Source organism: Vipera berus (assembly GCF_964194415.1).
Source record: "Vipera berus genome assembly, chromosome: 2".
NCBI classification, from domain to species: domain Eukaryota; kingdom Metazoa; phylum Chordata; class Lepidosauria; order Squamata; family Viperidae; genus Vipera; species Vipera berus.
The window spans coordinates 500,888-522,035 of NC_138203.1; the positions used below are offsets into that span (position 1 = coordinate 500,888).

General features: G+C 44.5%; 1 protein-coding gene across 3 annotated transcripts in view; it reads left to right on the forward strand.

The window, feature by feature from the left end:
- Window positions 1–21,148, forward strand: part of MYO5B (myosin VB) — a 241,397-nt gene that overhangs the window by 189,914 nt on the left and 30,335 nt on the right. For 2 of the 3 annotated variants that reach the window (XM_081319235.1, XM_081319236.1), the window contains 6 exons: window positions 2,197–2,281; window positions 3,684–3,829; window positions 6,164–6,283; window positions 8,006–8,143; window positions 14,215–14,280; window positions 19,976–20,215. In XM_081319235.1, coding sequence (XP_081175361.1) covers window positions 2,197–2,281; window positions 3,684–3,829; window positions 6,164–6,283; window positions 8,006–8,143; window positions 14,215–14,280; window positions 19,976–20,215 — 795 coding nt within the window. The remainder of the gene's footprint in view (window positions 1–2,196; window positions 2,282–3,683; window positions 3,830–6,163; window positions 6,284–8,005; window positions 8,144–14,214; window positions 14,281–19,975; window positions 20,216–21,148) is intronic. The other variant, XM_081319237.1, reaches the window with a different exon arrangement.

The following is a 21,148-nucleotide window of genomic DNA, read 5'->3' on the forward strand; positions in this document are numbered from 1 at the left end:
AACCGCAATGTTTATGATGGCTTTTTGTTTAATGTATGCTTCATTAAGCTTTTCACAGCCTTTTAAAAATTAATTTTATTTCTCTTACTAACTCATTTTTCCCCTTGGCTGCCCAACTTCTCAGAATTTTCATTTTGAGTGAAAATGCGAGATAAATAGCTCATCTGGTAAAATATAATGAATTCATTCTTGTAGGTGATGGGATGTAGTAATAGAGTGTTTATCAAAGTAACAATTTTAAATCTCTCTGCCATAAGTAAATTTTTCCCCTCATTGAGCCAGTCTGGAAGCCGGCTGTTCCACTGGTTAATTGTTTAAACTGTCAGGAAGTTTCTCCTTAGTTCCAGGTTGCTTCTCTCCTTGGTTAGTTTCCATCTGTTGCTTCTTGTCCTGCCTTCGGGCGCTTTGGAGAGTAGCTTGACTGCCTCTTCTTTGGGGCAGCCCCTGAGATATTGAAACACTGCTATCATGTCCCCCCTCGTCCTTCTCTTCACTAGACTAGACCTATTGTCAGGGCCTGCTTCAAAACCTCATGCCAAGAAAGCAGAACTCATGGAAGCAAACTCTTCCAAAAGGAACTTTTATTAGGAGAAGCTGATAGCAGGCATGCTAGACAGGATCTGAGGTTTTCCCGCACAGATTGATAGGTTAAAGTGTCCCCAAGCAAACCCCACCCCAAAGTTTGGTCGTTTCAAATCGGCCAATCCCCAGGTATTAGGTCCGTTGTGGGAAAGGGGAGATAACATCAGGTCAGCTCCGGTTGTAGCAGTGGTGTTTAGGCGGCTCTTCACACCTTCTCTTGAGAGCGTAGAGATAAGCCAGTTGCCGGAGGTTACGTTCCTTTCTTCCTCCCCCCCTTTGCTAGCTGACAGTTTAGGGAGAAGAAAGTTCAGAAAGAAACAACACAGGAAAGCAAAGTGTTACATTGTAGTGATAGAGGAAGCCAAGGCAATAAACCCGCACTCACTCCCCCCCTTCCCTCCAGGAGTATGGCAGAACCCAGGGAGAGAAGAGAATGGAATTTGGGTCAGGGAAGCAATAGGAAGGAGAAATAGGAAAGCAAGATATATATGGGTTCTGACATCCTGCCCCCCTTAAAAATACGAGAGATCCACCTGTTGAGAGACAAAACAAATGTACAGAAGTTAGTAGGGTTTGTTCAGGTAGTCAGTGTGAAACTTTTTTAATAGTTTGGGGGCTCTAATGTGGCATTTGTGAACCCATTTATTTTGGGAGGTGGGAAGTTGCTTCCATGCTACTAGGTATTGGGTTGCGCCGTGGTATTTTCTGGAGTCTAAGATTTCTTTTATTTCAAAATAATGTTCCCCCTCGACCATAATGGGGGGAGGTGGGGGGGAATGGTTGGTCGTAAAGGTGATTGTTGTTCCTGTTTTAACAGGCTTCAGTGGAAAATTGGGTGAATTTGTCTGAGGTTTTTTGGTAGTTCTAATTCTACTGTTACTGGATTTATGATCCTTTTAATAGGGAATGGTCCCACGTATTTTGGTCCCAATTTTTTGGATGGTTGCAATTCCAGCAACTGTTCCTTATATGTTTTAGCCTCCAGTCCCCTGATCATCTTTAATCTTTGACTTATGTCCACAGCTGAGGCCAAAATTTGTGTTGCTATGCGAAACATTTGTTAAGTGAATTTTCCCCATTTTACGACCATTCTTGCTACAGTTGTCAAGCGAATCACTGCAGTTGTTAAGTTAATAAAACAATTGGGAAGTGAATCTGGCTTTGCTTGTCAGGAGGTCGCAAAAGGGGATCACGTGACCCCGGGACGCTGCGACCGTCATAAATATGAGTCAGTTGCCAAGCGTCCAAATTTTGATCACGTGACCCCGGGGATGCTACAGTAGTCTATCATAAGTTTGAAAAAAAGGGTGATAAGATGCTTTTCCCAGTGCCGTTGTAACTTTGAACGGTCGCTAAATGGCCTGTAGTAATTCAGGAGCTGCCTGCCCTGTCAACATTTGCTCATTTTGTGTTGCCTTCCTCTTTAAGATACCGTTGGGAACCACTCGCTGGCCTAGGCTCAGAGCAAAACTCTCATTGTTTTAATGAAGGAGGAAGGAACCGGTTTTGCTATAAAAGTCAGCCGATGTGAAACAGGATCGGCCTGCAGGGTATAGTGACCTCAGATTGGCCAACCTTGTGGACGTTGACTTGGTTTTCTTCTGTTCTTCTTAGAGGATATCTGACTTGGAAGAGGAGAACGGCCTTCTGAAGGAAGAAAAAGAGGCCCTGAACAACAAAATCTTGGGTCACTCCGAAGGTAAGCCGAAGTAGCAGATGGCTTTATTCGTATGGATAACTAAGTGAAAGTGTTTGTATTTTTTTCCAGTGTGTGTTTATGAGTCCTTTCTCCTTGTCTCCACTGTAAATAATAATAATTGTGATAATTTTCAAACAGGTTGCCTCTTTTCTCTGTCTCAAAAATATTGCTTGAAATTTCTCTGTTGAAGGTGGAACGGTTCTAAGTATAAACTGATTTAATCCCTGGAGCCATGAGGAGGGGAGGGAATTGTATTCTATGCTAAAAAGACCCTTTGCCTTGAAACTGCCTTGAAAAGTCTGCGGACAATTTAAAAACAGCAATGTTCAAACCAGAACACATTCGGCGCCTTCAGAAAACACTGGAGCGATCCAGAAGAGAATCGGCTTAACATAACATTGAGTTAAACGTTAACCAAGCGAAAGAGAAAAGTAGGGAAATGAAAGCAAGGCTGAAATGTAAGCATTCGGTGTTACTTTATTGAAGCATTGTAGTCCGAAAATTGGCTAAGAAATGCATTTCAGGGCTGAAACCGTCAGAGGCCTCATTTAGAGATCAATCGACTCGCCTGGCAAAATCAATATTACTTGAACTTTGGAGTTAATTTGTGCGCTGTACGGCAAGGATGTCGAAGTGTTCCTTTCTGCCTTAGAGGAAATTCATGCCATGTGAAAGTAAATAATACTGTACAAGGATGACCTCTTCCTTAAAAAAAAAAGTAAATGAAAAACAACCACATTTTTAAAAAAGTATGCCTGATTAACTGGGCATTTTAACTTTTTGTTGGACTATTTTTTTTAAAAAATTGCTCTGATTGTAGGTTCCTGCTCTGTTTGTGAAGTGGCACAGAAGCATATTTATTAAATTTGTAGGCCACCCATTTCACCAGTAAAGCGACTGTGGATGGCCTAAGGCAGGGGTCCCCAACCTTGGCAACTTTAAGACTGGCTGGGGAATTCTGGGAGTTGAAGTCCACAGGTCTTAAAGTTGCCAAGGTGGGGACCCCTGTTCTAAGTTATTTATAATGCTAGCAAAGTAGACCATATTCCTAAGAATGTAAACTGTCAGAAGTTTCCTTTTAAGAGTATTAACCAGTTTATTTCCATTCTGGACTGCAGTTATTTTTTTAGCGTATGGCTTAGAGCACCTGGATAACAGTGCTAAAATTATAGAGCAGGGGCACATAATACTGTGCTACACGTACGATAGAAACGTGTAATCCATTTTGTAAGGTGTGAGGAACTGACTGGATCTGAGGCACTCACCGGACTGCAGGGAGCACTGCCAACAGGCAGGCAGGCAGGCTGGCTAAAAGCTAAATCCGCAGGCTGCTCTCCAGATCAGAGAGGGTGACCCCCCCTCTTTTCAGTGGCCCTCAAGATTCTTCCTTATTTTTTATAAGATGAATTTGCCAAAAATGCACTTGAAGAAAATCAGATGAAGAAGGAGCTTGACGAGGAGAGAGTCCGTTACCAGAACCTTGTGCAGGAATATTCACGGCTGGAGCAGAGATACGACAATCTCAGCGAGGAGATGGCTCTCATCAAGGTAATAATGGGGGAGCGCTCTTATCTCGAGGTCACAAGGAGATGCCCAGAGATGGTGTTCTGTCATTGGGGGTAAGCTGACTGCCAGTTAGCAAAAGCAACAACATTTAGCTTTATATATTGCCCCTTGGTGCTTTACAGCCCTCCCTGGCTGCCTTACAAAGTCAGCCTATTTGCCCCCAACAATCCGGGTCCTCATTTTACCGACCTTGGAAGGACGGAAGGCTGAGTCATCCTTGAGCCGGTCAGGATCGAACTGCTGGCAGTGAGCAGTGAGTTAGCCTGCCATGACTGCATTTTAACCACTGCGCCACCAGGGCTCTACTGATGTTGTAGCCGTGGCCTGTTTGCAATTTTTACGGCTATTGCTAATATTTAGTCCCAAGTGATAGCCTGTGCTCTTCTGTGCTTTGATTCAGTTGAATGGAAGAGAACCTGCTTCTGAAATTCCTTCCGGAGGGTATGATCGGATCAATGGAATCATAATGAGTGGGACAGGATGCTAATTAATTAATTTTACTCCGTCTTTATGTTCTGAACTTACGATTCTTATGTTAGTGGACTTAAAGGGTCACAAGCTTTTTGTAGATCAGTTAATATTGGCAGCAGGGTTGTATAAATGATTTTACAAGGCTGATCTAAGCCAGTGGCCATTTATGCTTTATATATTGGGTTTATACTTTAAGACCTCTGGGCCTCAACTCCCAGAATTCCCCAGCCAGTATGGCTGGCTGGGGAATTCTGGGAGTTGCTCCACAAATCTTGAAGTTGACAAAGTTAGACGCTCCTGCTTTATATCATCTAACCCTAATGGCTATGGACTGGCCAATCAAAATGCTGCCTTCATCTTGGATTGATTGGTTTGGCTAATCAAAATGTTGCTTTCCTCTGCTCCACAAGAGTCCTGTCCAGCAGCCAGGGCGGGTTCATCTGCCCTTGTGACAGCACACTTGAACTCCAAGGCCGTATTTGAGCATCTCCTGATGGCGAGACATCACCATGGCCTCTACCCTGACTTAGATTTGGTTTTCCGTTTTCCCCTTGGAGACCACCACGGGCCTCAGCAAATGTTTGGTGATTGCCTGTTTGGATTCAGTGGCCAGACAAGCAGCTCTTTCTTCTCATTCATGTACTGTCTCCGTACAGAAGTCTCAAGCACATCCTTTGCCTCCAGCCTTAGGCTGTTTTGTTTTGTTTTATAGGAGCGCAACTGTGGTGAGGTGGCTTCATCCCTTTATACAATTCTCAGAGAGCTTTTTCTGGGTACATTCATAGAAATAACCTACCCAAAGTCTCTGTTTCCAAATTTGGTGAAGAAACTTAAAAGTGTTCTGAACCAGCCCTCTTCCGGCCTTGTAGTAAGGCAAACCCCTATTTAAACAGAAGAGACTGGAGAGCGTCCAAGGCTGAAAAGCGTTTGCCAAGGTTTAATAGTCAATTAACAGAACAAGAAACAAAAACACAGGAACTTGAATCCTCAAGCGGAAGGGTTGCTTTCAGCAACCAGCCCCTCCCCAAACACTCCTTTTATTGAGAGCTCAGGGCGTGGTCTCCCTGTGCCTCCTCCCGAGGAGTCCCACAGCCTTTCTTTGTTTGTTCCTGCTCGACTGCCTCCTGCGTCGGGCGTCCTTGAACAGGGCCAGCTGTGGGTCATCATCCTCCGCACTATCGGGCTCACGCAGCTGAGAAGAGGTCCCCGGCTGAGGGCTCTGCAAAGCCTCCAAGCCATCATCAGCCGGTTCGTCTTCCACACCCTCCCCCTCCCCCTCATCTGAGTCATCCGATACATCCGAGCCGGCTGCCGGGCCCACAGGCTGGCCCTGAGTCACAACAAAAAGGTCACTTGGGCTGATTTAGATTTTAATTGCACACACGGCCTAGGTGAGGAATATGAGGGGTGTGTAGACAAGAGGCTTCATTTCCTTCGTCCTCTGCTGCTATAAATACATGTGAAGCATCTCCTGGGTGCAGTAGATTAAGCGTCAATGCCTGACACTGTTTATCACTTGAGGCCTCCTTGGTCACAGTTCCATCTGGTGTGATGCTTGGATGGTGACAGGAGGCCCATGTGGAATACAAGTGTCAGCGTGTCTTCTGACGTGGGTTTTGCGCATCAGCCAAGTGGCCTCTCATCAGCCGACTGTAAGGTTAACGTTGTGGTTTCCTTAAAAAAAAGTAATGCAACTCCTGACATTATTTCTAAGTAGAAACGGTCGCAATCTCAAGAGAGGTCAGCTTAACAATTGGGGGTTTTTGGGGCGGGGGGTTTGCATCTGATGTCTTGCATCCGATGTATCAGCTGAGTCAACCTAATATGGTTTTCCTCTTTGGATAGCAAAGCCCAGGGCACAGGAGAAACCCCTCGAACCAAAGCAGCTTGGAATCGGATTCCAACTACCCATCCGTCTCTACGTCTGAAATAGGAGATACGGAAGATGCCATACAGCAGATAGAGGTATGGAACTGGAAGCAAAAGAAGAATTTCTTCTGCAGAGGCAAAGTAAATGTGTTATCTCTGGTGACCTCTCTCTGGGCTGAACTACAAGCCCCCCACCCCATTCCCAACCAGCATGGCCAAGATGGGGCGGTAAAGAAATCTAATTTAAACCAACGATGGCGATTTGAAAGTACGACTGAACAGAAGATAAAATCCTGGAGCAGCAAGCATTACAACCTCAGCTTTGTATTGAGAGGAACTTTCCTGGTTTTATTTTTTTAATTAGCCAATTATGGAGGATTACTGTTTAAACGAATGCTTTTCCTAGGGATTTGCAACTGTACATAGAGCACAATGAGCAATAATGTTTTAAAATTAAGACCACCATTTGCTAGGGATATATTTACATAGATTTGCTTTCCAAAGAGTTGAAGGAAGGTTCCTTTCTTGCAATCTTTCAAGGCATTCAGGTGTCAAATTTCAATATATTTTAGGACTTTTAAAAAGCTTCTACATTTCATGTTGCACACACAAAGCTTGTGTGAGTTAAAATTACTTAAGCTAGAGTTCCTTCGTGTTTTAGTTCTCTTTTCAAACCTGGCCTTGAAACTTTGAAATTCTGCATTGCAGTTGGTTAGAATCCCATTGCAACCCACTTAATTAATTAGTACGGCCACCCATCTGGTATACAACATTGTTTTTAAACGGAATGAAAGCACAACCAATAATTAAAAACATAAATAACATAACACGGTATAAAATAGCATCTGAGAACAATCACATCGCCTCAAAATCAATATAACCAAAAAGCCAGCTCATCCACACTGCCAGGGCCTCAGGATTGATGGCAAAGCTAAGTTTTTGATGCCTCATATAATCCCAGCTGAGCAGAAAAGACGTTCCTCCTGGGTCCCACTAAATCAGGGGTCTCCAAATTTTATCACTTATGTTAAAATTAAGTCCCAGAATTCCTCAGCCAGCCAAGTTTGGGTCCCTGCACTAGATCTTTGTTTTTCAACTTTGGCAACTATACGATGTGTGGACCTCAACTCCCAGAATCCCCCAGCCTATACGGCTGGCTGGGGAATTCTGGGAGTTGAAGTCCAGAAATCTTAAATTTGAATATTGCACCGGATGGTCCTCTCTTGAGGACAGAACCCAGAGCATGTCTCTCCTGCCAGACCTAATGGAATGAGTAGACGTCACTGGGGAGAGATGGTCCTGAAAGTAACTTTGCCCCAAGCCATGCGTGACACACGAAGCCTTTTCTTACATGCATGTTGCTCTTGCTAAGGTCTTGTATCTCTTTTGCAACTTGGGTGTGTATGAGCCCCATTTAAATTTATTCCTGTACCTAGGAGACCACAAGTTGAGTTGTGGAGGATAAAAGCAGATATTTGGAAGCCTTCTCCATATTGGAAACGTTGACCTAGTCACCTGTTTAATTTGCAAAGTGCTTTTCGGACTTCCCGTTTAGCCAAAAAGAGTGGAACTATCTAGATACACAAAAACCGCCTCTACAAAGATATGCAGCAATTCTTACTTCAAGTCCTGGTTTCCAAAAGAGAACCCAACTGCATTTTCTTTCTCAAATGGGGGGTCTGCTTATTTGTGGGTGCTTCTCAGTGATTCTCAGCAAAGTGACCCCAACCCCATTCTTCAAGTTTCCAGAGAGTTGGTGTGTCTTCTCTGCTGCTTTACCCTTCTTTCACATTGTTGGCTGTTCCCGTTCCTCCGTAGGAAGTTGGCTTGGAGAAGGCAGCCATGGACATGAGTCTCTTCCTAAAACTGCAGAAGAGAGTGCGGGAACTCGAACAGGAGAGAAGAAAATTGAAGACTCAGCTGGAAAAGAAAGAGAACGAAAGCAAGAAATCTCAGGTAGAGCCAGAACCGATGTTGACTTACCGTAGGCATGTCTGAAAAAAATTACAACGTTCTTTAAGGGTCTACAGATTGAGCCACGTGTTGTAGTGAAAGAACCCCCTGTCCTTATATTTAATAACGCCTCTAAAAATTCAAGGAAATGAAACTTTTCCATGTTTTGACATTTCAACGTGATCCCTTTAGTTTTGAACTCCTCTCCAAGGTTGCCTGCTGTGCGAGGGGAAAGAGAGAGAATTCATAATATCCCCTGGAGTTACTATAGAAGGAGGGAGGGTGGGGATATGTACCCACAACAGCTGGCATTTTAATTGTTTATTTTTCTTAGTAAGTTGGGGTTGTCAATAAAGGTAGTCCTTGACTTACAACCATTTGTTTAGCAATCGTTTGAACCGTGACGGTGAAAAAAGTGACTTGCAACTATACTCCCACTTGCAACCCACCATCACGTGAGAAGAATTCTGGTGCTTGGCAACTGGCATGTATTTATGACGGTTGTGGCATCCCAGGGTCATGTGATTGCCATTTGTGACCTTCCCATGTGGCTTCTGAAAAGCAAAGTCAAAACCTAAGCCAGATTTGTTTAACAACTCATGAACCACCTTATTGTGGTCATAATTCAAGGACTATGTATAATGGACCACTAGAAAGTGTCAGTATACTTTTGGGGGAACAGTGAGTTTTGCACCATGGTCCAAAAATGTTTTGAAAATCAAATTCTCAAAATGATTAGAGACAATCCTTTAAGGATCTAATGTCAATCAGTGGGGAAATCAGGAATTCAAAGGAGCATAAAGGTTTATGGCAGGCTTAAGCTCTCCACAAGAATCTGACCAACTGTCAAGGGAGATAAGAGAGGCTGAGATCTCTGGCGGGTGCGCAGGGACTCGTGACCTAGGACGCGTTTGACCCCTCCCTCCCTACCTCGGGCTCAGCCTGCTCATCTCCTACACAACAATTGCATGTCATTGTTTTGTTGCAGATTCACTTCTTTCTTTGCACCCTACCTTGCTTCATTCTAAAGTAGCCATTAGTTTCCATAGTGGCGAATATCTGCAGCTCGGGTGGAGGTTCGTTCTCCGAGCTTGTAGGTTGCTTTCCGAATGTTTTGTTTCCCTCAAAGCCTGGCACTCCACGAGCCACTCCATCAACAGACACATCGGTCGACAGGCAGCCTGCAAACCCCTCAGGAGCCAAATCAACTGCACAGCCATCCAGAGACATCACCGCCCCTCAAACCCCTTTCCCCCCCCACACACAGCAGTTGACCTGACCTGATACACTCTCCCCACCCCAAGAGCCGTCACCAGCCTCTCTCCAAAGACTCAACCCTGACCCGCTGGTCATTCACGCCCTCCCGTGACCCTGACCTGAAGTAGCCTCCCCACCCTAAGAGCCGTCTCTGAAGACTCCTCACAAGACCCTCACTTGACACACCCACACCTGAAGCCCTCTTGAACAGAAGAGCACACACACACACACACACACACACACACACACATCCTAAGCGCCGCTAAAGATGTTCCCTAGCCTGGTAACCAAACGTTTGGAAACCGACCCAGTTGCTTGGAGAACGAACCGACACCCCCATTACTCTTCCTGTCACTCCTGCCTACGGATGGTGTCGGGGAGGTGGGTAGCTTCAGAATTTGATGAATAGAATTTGCCTTCATTTGCGAGAAATAAATGGAATGATGAATTTACAGTCATCCCTGACTCCAGAATGGAATATGGAGGTAGCAAAGGTTACTCCTGTTGAGCACAGAGCAGAAATGGATATGTTAACATTTGAGAAATCTTATCATTGAAAGTAGCCAAAGACCCTAGTCTGCTTTTTATTTATTTTTTTATTTTTTCTAAAAAAAACTATTGGAGAACTGGCATTTTAGAAGCATTTCTGCCATCCCCTCGGATGCATTTCAGCGCTGGTTTAAAATGAATCCAATCTAATGGCGCCGTTCCAATACGCTTGGAACCGCCCCATTTAAGACTGTAAATACTGAAATGTGTTCTTAACTTCGGCATCTCTCTCTCCCGAAGAGCTTTTTCTTCGTTAAGCTTCTCTTCCAGAATATTATTCCTGGAGTTGAGAGGATCTTTGTTGTTTTTATAATTGTTTCCTGTGGCCCAATCCATAATATCTGCATCCTGCGATGTCTACACTTCGGATTTGTGGTTGTTCATTAGAAATACATCCAGAATTACGACTCTGAGTTTTGTTGCTGCGTCTTCTGGGCAGGAATGCATAGTCCCCGTTGAAATGATTTATCTGGCTGTAAGGTTAATGAGCTTGGCCAGGACTCCTTAGCCATCATGAAATCCAAGCCACATCAATTGTATTTCCTGGCCACTGGGAAATTTAGATCCTGGCTCTGCCTTTGGCTCTTGATAGATTGTGATGAAAAGGCAGCCTCAGATTGAATGCCCACGTTTGCTCTGCTTCTTGCAGCTGAAGTTTGCAGTGGGCCGAGTTTAAGATGCGGCATTTGGCTAAGGGGAATCTGCAGCTGTTCTTGGAAGGGAAACGTAAATAGGGGCTGGTGGCCTTTTCATTTGAAGCGTGTTGGATTTCTCTAAAAGATGCTGCATTGAAGTTGGGCTGCATTTCCTGGCATCTGAAATGTTTTGCGTTCACCTCGGAAGCACCGAGGCTCTTCCAGGGCGAAAGGATTGGCCGCTGGCATCCCCACTGCCCGGGGGATGCCCGGTTGGGGGCTCCTTCCAGGTTAATGTGCCCAAGTAAGTGGTGTGTCATGGAATTGCGCAGCAGCTGTCCAGATGAAGTCAGAGACGCTAACACAAACTTGGGGGTTTTCTTATAAATATAAATATATTGAACCCTCAAAGTTACAGCACTCTTTGTCATCATCCAGAAAAGGAAAGATAGTCAGGGACACAGGAGCATCACGAGGTGAATTAATCGGTATACAGAACACGGGGAAGGGAAAAAAGGGAAACTCCCCCTTTATATTTACGGCAACCTCATGAGTGAGTCAGCACTGTCTAACTCAGGGGTAGGCAACCTTGGCTCTTTTATGACTCGTGGACTTCAACTCCCAGAATTCCTCAGCCAGCACCAGCTCAGGAATTCTGGGAGTTGAAGTCCACGAGTCATAAAAGAGCCAAGGTTGCCTACTCCTGATCTAACTAATCAAGTACAACTGTGTGTTCTGGCCTATTGTACACTTTACGGTTCCAGCTACTAAATTCAACATCCTAACATGGTACCTATCTGTCTACTTGCAACTGCACACTTTCGAACTGCCGCGAAGGGCGGGAACTCAGCCTGGTTGCGCAGCAGCAGCAGGCGAATCTCAAAGGCCGGCTGGTTGGTCAGCAACCCAGAGTCCTAACCGCAAGAGATACTTGCATTTTGTGAGCCAGGAGACATATTTGTATTGGGACCTTTCCAAACGCTACTACGCCAGTCTGGTGTCGTGGTTAAGACCACAGGCCAGAAACTGGAAGACTCTGAGTTCTAGTCCTGCCTAAGGGAGGAAGCCAGCTGAGTGATTTGCTCATGGCCTCCTACAGCGTCCTTTTTAGGATGCCCCCAGACGTGCTCCGCTTTTCCCAGCCATCTCCGAGTAGGAAATGATGGGGAGTCACTTTCTCTCAGCTCCAAGGAAGAGGCAGTGGCCAGCCCCATCTGAAAAACCTGGCCTGGGGGCTCGTTTCATTGCGTGAGGCAGAAGGTTGAGTGAGAAGAGAAAAAAGCAAGCAGAAGGTGGGCCCACCAGGGCTTCCCACCAGTCTGCCAGGGCAGGAGAGAGAACGATGGTGGAAACCTTGGGCTAGTCTGCTCCGGTAGAAGGAACGAGTAGTGGAACCCAGGAACAGCACGTATTATTGTCCATCTCCCACTGCTCTGAGGACAGCTCCGGCGGCAGCAGGAGGTGGCTGCATCTCAGTGGAAAAAGCCAACATTTTAATGCAGAAGTCTGCAGATTTATAATAATAATAATAATAAGTTGGAAGGGACCTTGGAGGTCATCTAGTCCAACCCCCTGCTCAGGCAGGAAACCCTATACCATTTCAGACAAATGGCTGTCCAGTCTCTTCTTAAAAAGTTCCACTGTTGGAGCCTTCACCGCTTCTGGAGACCCTCCGAAGCCTCAGCTGCCCCTTGGGTTTCGTGAGGGTGATCCAATGGCAGCGTTAGCAAAGACCGCTCAACATTTCTAGCCCGGACTCTCCAAATGCATCCGGATTACAAATTCTGGGATTTGCAGGCGACACCACCGTTGTAGTCCCGAAGCGCGAGAAAGGGCAAGGCAGGGGAAACCTAGAGGGCTTTGGGCATAGCGGTAGGCAGTTTCATAAGAGGAAGTCCACTGGGCCCACCGCAGGAGCATCCCCTTTTCCTGCAAAGGTAAATTGGGATTGACGGTTCTTGACAACCTACATTTGCTCCTCCAGAATTGATATAACGTCTCTTGGCAGGCTTTGCCTCCACTCAGAATGCCTGCTGCCTCTTAATCGGCGCTGGCAGGCTAAAAAGAGAGTCCTTGCGTGCGTCCAGATTTCATTTCTCCGTGAGAGGCAAATGTCCTTTTGCTATGTCTTATGGACGGTGGCATTTCTGCTCTGCCTCCACCTTCCGCTTGTCGGTTTCTCCTTCAGCGGCTGACCCTTCATTTTGGGAGACTCTCTTTTTAGAAGTTCTGCTTCTCCTGCGCGTCAGTCGCTTCGGCTTGTTTGGGGCTTTTACGGTGCAAAAAGAATCATTTATTTAAAAGAACGCTCATCCCAGTCGGGGCCCTTGGAGAATAGCCTTTCTGCTTCTTTTTGTGACGCATTTTGTATTACCCTTGACAAACAGAAGCGACAACCGCCAAAACGGGAAAGAAAAACGCCCTGCAACTTCTCAATGCTCCCTTGCAGAAATTCAAAATGGATTTAGGGGGAGGCGGACTTGCAGCCCCCAAGATGCCCTCGCAGACCCTACTCTGGCAACTGGCTGTGTTGGCTAAAGCCGTTGCAGTCGGAGGCTGAAAGGTTTCCTGCTGTGAACACGGTATAAAATCCCAGAAGGATGGTCACATTGGCTGAGTCGGTTGCAGTAGATCCCGGGTTTTATGTAAGATTAAAGACTAACAAAGTGGTGTAAGAGTTCCTGGAATCCATCTCATTCATGGTGTTAATGGTCTTCCAGCAGCAGCTCCTGGAGGTCAGTCTAGGAATATTCCACCCAGTAAAAGACTGCAATGCAATAGAAATACGGGCACGTGTGTGTATGAAATATCGGCTCTCTATCGGCATATGTAACATTGCGGTAGCCCCCATTAGAAAACCAACCAGATTTTCTGGACAACTTCTGTATAGCGATAGCAACAGCACCTAGACTTATATACCGCCCCATAGTGCTTTTCCAGCCCTCTAAGTGGTTTACAGAGTTGGCGTGTTGCCCCCAACAGTCCTTTGCACCTGGAGGAGCAGAATGAAGAAATTGGGTATTGTTAAATAATGTTCATATAGTCCTCGATGTATAACCATTTGTTTAGTGGCCAAAACAGCCCTGGGGAAAAAAAGACTTTTGACCGTTTCTCATACTTACGACCGTTGCAGCATCCCCATGGTCATGTGATCAAAATTCAAACGCTTAGCAATTGGTTCGTATTTATGACGGTCGCAGTGTCCCAGGGCCACGTGATCACTTTTTGAGACCTCCTGACAAGTAGTGACAATGACCAGATTCACTTAACAACCGTGTTTCTAACTTAACAGCCCCAGTGATTCACTTAACCCCTCTGGCGTGAAAGGTTGTAAAATGGGTCAAAACCCGCTGAACGACCATTTTGCTTAGCACTGGAAATGTTGGGCTCACTCGTGATTGTAAGTCAAGGACCACCTGAACTTAAAATGAGGGGTTGCTTGTGTTTCTATTCTCTCACGCCATCGTTTTATCCTGACCCCGGATAGCTCCGTTTCCTAAAGACCCTTCAATTGCAGGGTCCTCCTCACCACTGACGTGCTGTCAGCGGCAGACGACGTCAGGCGAGGTGGGCCTGCAGGCAGGAATCCTGTCCGATCAAATGCCTCTCTTCTTCTCTTCCTAATCCTTCTAGGTAATTGAAACGAAGAACGAAGTGGATTTGGACCGAGATACAGATCTAGCGTACAACAGTCTGAAGGTAAAAGAAAATCGCCAGGGTTGTCGGTTTTTTTTCCCCTTCCACAATGCCAGGCATCCAGTGAGGGTGCTAAATAACCTGGAAGAGCTTTGCTGTTCTCAGCCTTTACAAATCTGTCTTGCAGGAGCGCTCTGAAATACCTGCTCATGCTTTACTAACTGAACGGGGTTTTCCTTTCCTTGCTCAGGTATCCCTTGCCCCGAGCTGGAGCTAAACTTCAGCTTTCTTCTGTTTTATAGACCTGCGAAGGTCATGAACGTGAGGATTGGTCAGAAAGTTACTTTTTCATCACTGAACCATCACTAAACAAGGCAGTCGCTAGATGAGGAGATCTTGCATCCCTTCTGTTGGCTGGGGAGTGGAATCAGGAGGCATGCACGTGGGAGGATCTTTTCTTTGGATAATATTATTACATAGGGAAATAAAAAAAGCTTGCAAAATTAGAGATAAAGCTGGAATAACAGAATACCAGAGCCGGAAGGGACCTTGGAGGTCTTCTAGTCCAGCCCCCTGCTCAAGCAGGAGAACATACGTCCGGTCTCTTCTTAAAGACCTCCAGTCCTGGAGCACCCACAGCGTCTGAAGGCAACTTCTGTTCCATTAGGTTAATTGTCCTCGCTGTCAAAAAGTTTCTCCTTATTTCTTCCGTTGAATCTCTCCTTGATAAGATATTCGGAATTGGTAAAAAGAACAGTGAAGAAACTCATCGTGCCGTTTTTAGCATCAAACGCAAAATAATATATGAATATATAGAAAGCTGTTGCTGTTCGGAGTTTAAAAAAGATTTTTTTTTCCTATTTTGCTGTTGTTGTTATTCTGTTGAATACCGGAGGAAAAATTTAAGGGGATGGGTCCAAGATCTCAATTCCATTATTTTAGGCCCACAACTGAGGCATAGGATTCCATGTTATTCTGCACACTCAATAACTCAATGATAGGAAGGATACCAAACTGGCTTGGAAAAGAATAATAGTTTAATTGGATCTTAGAGTTCTTCCACCTTGTTATAGAGACCTTGAAAGAAAGTATGAGAAAGAGAAGGCACAAAGCCACGCTTATCTGTTGTATTCAGCCAGAAGGACACGTTCCCCTTGACTGTCAATTTCCTACTGTTCTTCTCAAGAAATGTTACTGCTGAATATTAACCATGGCCATAGAAATGACTGTTGCGACATCACAGAAGAAGACCTAAAGGAATTAATTAGGACTAATTAATTAATAACTTAGGCATGTATAACTCTTCTGAGCCAGGGTTGAATCCAGCCATTGCCAAAATTACTTTAAGTAAAGAAATCTGCAGAGCATTTAATTCTAGGGTCTATTTCTGATTTACAGTCCAACAATTTGGAGCACAGTAGGACTCTCCAGTATGGAATGGGAATTAAAAATCTGCAATAAATTTAAAACACAGCCACACAATCTTCCTATGGAACTGGGAATCATGAATAAAAACATTAACACTAATCTATTAAAGACTGGGGAGGCAGTCACAATAATTCAACCTCCCCTATTACCAAAACCGGGAATTTTTATCTTAATAATTAATGTTCTTCTGGGTTGTAGTTTATACGCTAGACTCGGTTGAAAACCTGTGCAAATGAATAACTTTGCAGCTGAAATCACAAAACGATGCTGTGGAGAGATCAGTAGGCTGATCCCAAAGTGGACAGCCATTCGTTTGAAATGGTATAGGGTTTCTTGCCTGAGCAGGGGGTTGGACTAGATGACCTCCAAGGTCCCTTCCAACTACTACTACTACTACTTCTTCTTCTTCTTCTTCTTCTTCTTCTTCTTATTATTATTATTATTATTATTATTATTATTATTATTATTATTATTATTATTAATCATTATCACTACTACTACTACTAGTACTACTACTACTACTGCTTTGGGTAAGGGATAATTTGTACCCTAGTTTGAAGATTATTTTATTTATTTGTTTGTTTGTTTGTTTGTTTGTTTGTATTGGGCTTTTATTATTTTTACAAATAAGTCAGCAATCATATCCAATGCACCTTCCTCTTCCAGTTTTCTCCATAACAACAACCTTGTGAGGTGAGTTGGGTTCAGAGGGAGTGACTGGCTCAAAGTCATCCAGCTGGGTTTAATGCCTAAGTTGGGACTAGAACCCACCGTCTCCTGGTGATTGGCCCAAAGTCACCCAGCCAGCTTTCACCTAAAGATTAGAACGCAGACCCCTGTTCTAACTTGATGCTTCAACCACTAGACATCAAAACAAGACAGGTACAACCTTTCCCAACTTTGTGCCCTCCAGATATGTTGGAACCATTCTCAATTCTTGTAATCCTAATCTCAATGCCTCTGGAAGACCCAGACTGCAGAAAATTGTCACTACAGTCCATTTCCTAAGTTATCACCTACGGATGTTTCCATTTTGCGTGCACAATTCCCTAAGGACAAAGGCATAAATAGAATTTGCTGTTTCTTCTTATTTATTTTTTTACTGGCATTAACAGTTTTCAGAGAAATGATATTGAACTTTTCTCTAAAAAAGGTATCATGCTCGTGATTAATGCAGAGGTGCTTGGAATTTGAAAGTATTTTTTTTCCTTTGAGGAAAAGTCAAGATCGTGGGTGGGCAGACGTCATTGGTGAGTTGCTTCCTTTAGAAACAATAAACATTTAGCAGAGAGCAAAGCAGTCGCCTCCGGTTCCGTCGCTTGGGTCCCCCCTGCTTTTGCAGGCAAGCAAGAACGGGAACTTTCTCTCTTGGAAGTGAGAGCCCATTTGGCGCAGCCAGTAAAGCAACAGATTAGAAACTGGGGGACTGTGAGTTCTAGTCCCGCCCTGGGCATAAAAGCCAGGTACTGACCTTGGTCCAGGACGCCTCTCTCGGCCCTAAGAAGGAGGCAATGGCAAGCCATTTTCTGATAGGTTGCCAAGAAAACTGCAGGGACCTCTCCAGGCAGTCACCGGGTATCAAAAGCGCTAAAACTGGAAAACGTCCGTAAATAGTGTGTTCTGCTTGTAGAATTAGTGGGCAAAGAGTGAGCAGAGATCAGAAATCAGCCAAAAGGAGAAGATTGGCACCTTGAACACACACGAAGAGATGTGAAGCAAAAGTTTGATTTTTAGAATACTGGTCATCCTGGACTTGTGACTGTTTGATTAACAACTGTCCAAAGTTGTAGTGGCTTTGGAAAAAGTGACTTATAACCTATGTACTCTCTCACGTACAACTGTGGTCACGCGATTGCAATTCAGGCCCTTGTCGACTCACTTGCATTTACAACCAGTTACAGCATCTTGCAGTCACGTAATCGGTTTCCAGCAAAAAAAAACAACAACCCGTCCATTGGGGAAGCTGGGTTCACATAATGAGAAAGCTTAATTCACTTAACCATCCCCATAAAAACTGTTGTAAAATTGGATCTGACTTGATTTATGACTGCAACAATGGACAATAGAAATTCCGATCCCAGTTTCAACTCGAGGATTACCTGTACTCAATTCCTTTACAGGAATCAGAGAGATGTCCATTTCAGATATTGGTAAATGGACAAACTAGAACAACGAGGCTCTTGGAAAATCAAATTTTGTGAAATAAGCTAAGTTTTGCACAGAATTTTGATGATCATAGAAGACAAAACTTAATCGGCAAAGCATATTTAGACAGTATTGCATTTTTGGAGGACTAGATGAAAAACAAAAAAGGATTCATGATCAGCAGGGGTTTCGTGCGTCTTACACAATCCTCCAGAGCATGTGTGATAATGAAGTGTCGTTTACTGAGAAGCACTTTTTTTTTTAATCCCATTTATATCCCGCCCTTCTCTGAAGAAAAGCAATTTCCCCACCTATAAAAGTTAAGGGAAAAAGAGAGGAAATATCCGATGTTGTAACCTGAGATTTGCACCTAAGATTTTGTTATCGAACTATTGATTAACCCAGTCACCATGTTTTTTTTAATTCCATTTATATCCCGCCCTTCTCCGAAGACTCAGGGCGGCTTACAAGCTTAGCAGTAGCCTTCATTCTATGTATATGCCTGCTTGTTAGGGCTTTCACACACACCCCAAGCGGCATTATTACAAAGTCAGCTTAATTGCCCCCAACAATCTGGGTCCTCATTTTACCTACCTGGGAAGGACGGAAGGCTGAGTCAACCTTGAGCCTGGTGGGACTCGAACCTGCACTAATTGCAGGCAGCTGGTGTTACTTAAGGAGGCATCAGCCCACTGCTCCACCAAGGCTCCAAGACTCCTTAAACCAATGACTGCATCCAGTTTTGGTCACCGCACTACAAAAAAGATGTTGAGACAGTAGAGAGAAGAAGCTACTAAGACGATCCAAGGCCTGGAGACTAAAACATAGGAACGGTTGCAGGATTTGGGTAGGGCCAGTCTAGAGAAAAGGGGGACTGGGGGGGGGGGCGTGACAGCAGTGTTCCAGTATTTAAGGGGCTGCCACAAAGAAAAGGAGGGGGTCAAGTTATTCTCCAGAGCATCCAGAGGCAACAACAATCGACAGACACTAATGGAGAGAAGAAGCAACCTGGAACTAAGGAGAAACTTCCTAGCAGAGAGGACAATGAACCAGTGGAACAACCTGCCACCAGAAGTTGTGGGTGCTTCAACACTGGAAGTTTTTAAGAAGAGACTGGACAACCACTTGTCAGAAATACAGGGTTTCCTGCTTGAGCGGGGGATTGAACTAGAAGAGGTCCCTTCCAGCCCTATTCTGATTGATTGATTGATTGATTGATTGATTGATTGATTGATTGAAATGGTATAGGGTTTCCGGCTTAAGCAGGAGGTTAGGCTAGAAGACCTGCAAGGCTGCTTCCAGCTCTACTTTGACTTGTTCAACCTAGAGGGCCTCCACCACAAGTCTTATGCCTTAAAAATGTTGTGCTAAAGGAATAAGGAGAAAAACAAGCTAGAGGATCAGTTTTTAATTTAGATCTTCATAATGACAGCTGGATGGAAGTAATTCAAAGAGAGGAAGAACAGAACAAGCTCGATTTTCAGTCAAGGGAATCGTCCTTTTCTTTCTCTTCTTTGCAGCTTCTCTTGTGGCGTCCCTAATAAGCTGTGATGTAGAATCAATCAGCCATGAAATCTGTTGCGGGTTTTCCCTTTTGGTTTCTGGCACATCCAGATCTCACTTTCCCCCAAACAAGGCAGGGTAAATTAAGTGAGTTTTCCTCAGTACTGGAAAAAAAATTAATCCCTTGAGGGCCAAACACTTGAGATCAATTTCTCAAGTATTAAGGAAAGACTAAAACTCAAAAGTCCGAAGTTTTCCTTCTGGCTCTCTTCAAGTGCAAACAATGGTGTCTTTTGAGAGCTCAAATTTTTGCCCTTTTTTTGCACGTTCTGGTGGTAAGCATCAGTGCATTCTTCTGAATGTTGTGTTGTTGTTGTTGTTGTTGTCCACTGAAAACAGCAGCAAACAAGCCCACTTGGGAGATGAATCTGTCTCTTGCATTTGATGTGGTTTGTATATTCTCACCACCTGCTTTGTTTTACCAGATGGCGTCTCCAAGAGAACCGAAACGTTAATTTAAATGTCTTCTCCCCGCCCCCCAAATGAGTTTTATCATCCAGCTATCTGCATCTAGCCGGCCATTTTTTTGGTGTGTTTTTTCCACAACTTAAACACACCCACCTGCCATTAATTATAAAAATGTGCGGAAGGGGACTCACCTTTCAAATGTCCTTCTCAATAGAGGCAAGAGTTAGAATCTGAGAACAAGAAGCTGAAAAATGACCTAAACGAACTCAGGAAGGCTGTGGTGGACGGCGTGGTGCAAAACAACTCTTCCAATGACGTGTGTGACACCTACCACCTCCTCCTGAACCAGCTCAAGTCAGCGAGTGAAGAGCTGGAAGTACGGAAGGACGAGGTGCTGGCTCTGAGGACCCAGATCGTGAGGGCAGCCCAGCAGAGAGAGGCAGGCAGAAAGAGGGTAATGAGAGAGGAAGCCTGCGCAGCTGACGTCTCTCTGCATGTCCTCTTTTCACTCTGTTAGCGGCTGTCCTGCACCCTTGTTTTACTAAAATTCACACAGCCGAGGTTGTTTAGAAGCTGATTGTTCATCAACTTTTTTTTTTAAAAAAAAGCATTAACAGAGAGAGAGAGAAAGATGGAAACCTCTAATTTTAAACCTGGAAGCTGGTGCAACTACTGACACGCAGAGGAAATGTTTACAGAGATTCTCAATCATCCACGTTATGGTTATCCCAAAAGTGCTTTTTTCCAAAAGGCAGCAACTGGATTTTCTTGGGTTTTTTTCTTTGAAAATGTTTTGCTTCTCATCCAAGAAGCTTCCTTAGTTCTAATTGACTGGATCCTTCTTTTCCCCACGAGTCAGTTAGAACTGGAAGTGAACTGAGGAAGCTTCTTGGATGAGAACCGAAATGTTTTCAAGGGGAAAAAAACCCCAAGAAAATCCAGCAGCCTTTTGGAAAACGCATCTTTGCAGAGGAAATACGGCAGATAAAAACAGTGATGAAAACATCTGGCCCCAAAATAATGGCCTTCCAATATGGCTGTGGAAATTAAATTCAGTTCAGCTTTGGCAGATAAAGGAGTGACGTGCTACTTGCTTTTCTTCTGGGTCTTGAGAACATGCATGGAGACTGGCCATCTTGAGCTGCAAGCCACAGAGCAGATGGACAGTTCTTGCTCCAGGTTTGCTCCATCTAGGGTGGAAATGAAGGCTGCTTTGTTTTAAGGTTTGCGGAAGAGCCTCGGAGGGTGTCTCCTTCCCGGCCTTCCCCTGGTCTTGACGGGGCCTTCAGTGGGTTTTCAGCAGACAAAGCTGTTGAGGTAGCATCGAATCAACATTGCACAGGAAAGCAACAGCAAATGGAATAGTTTGTGTGCAATATTGAGATAG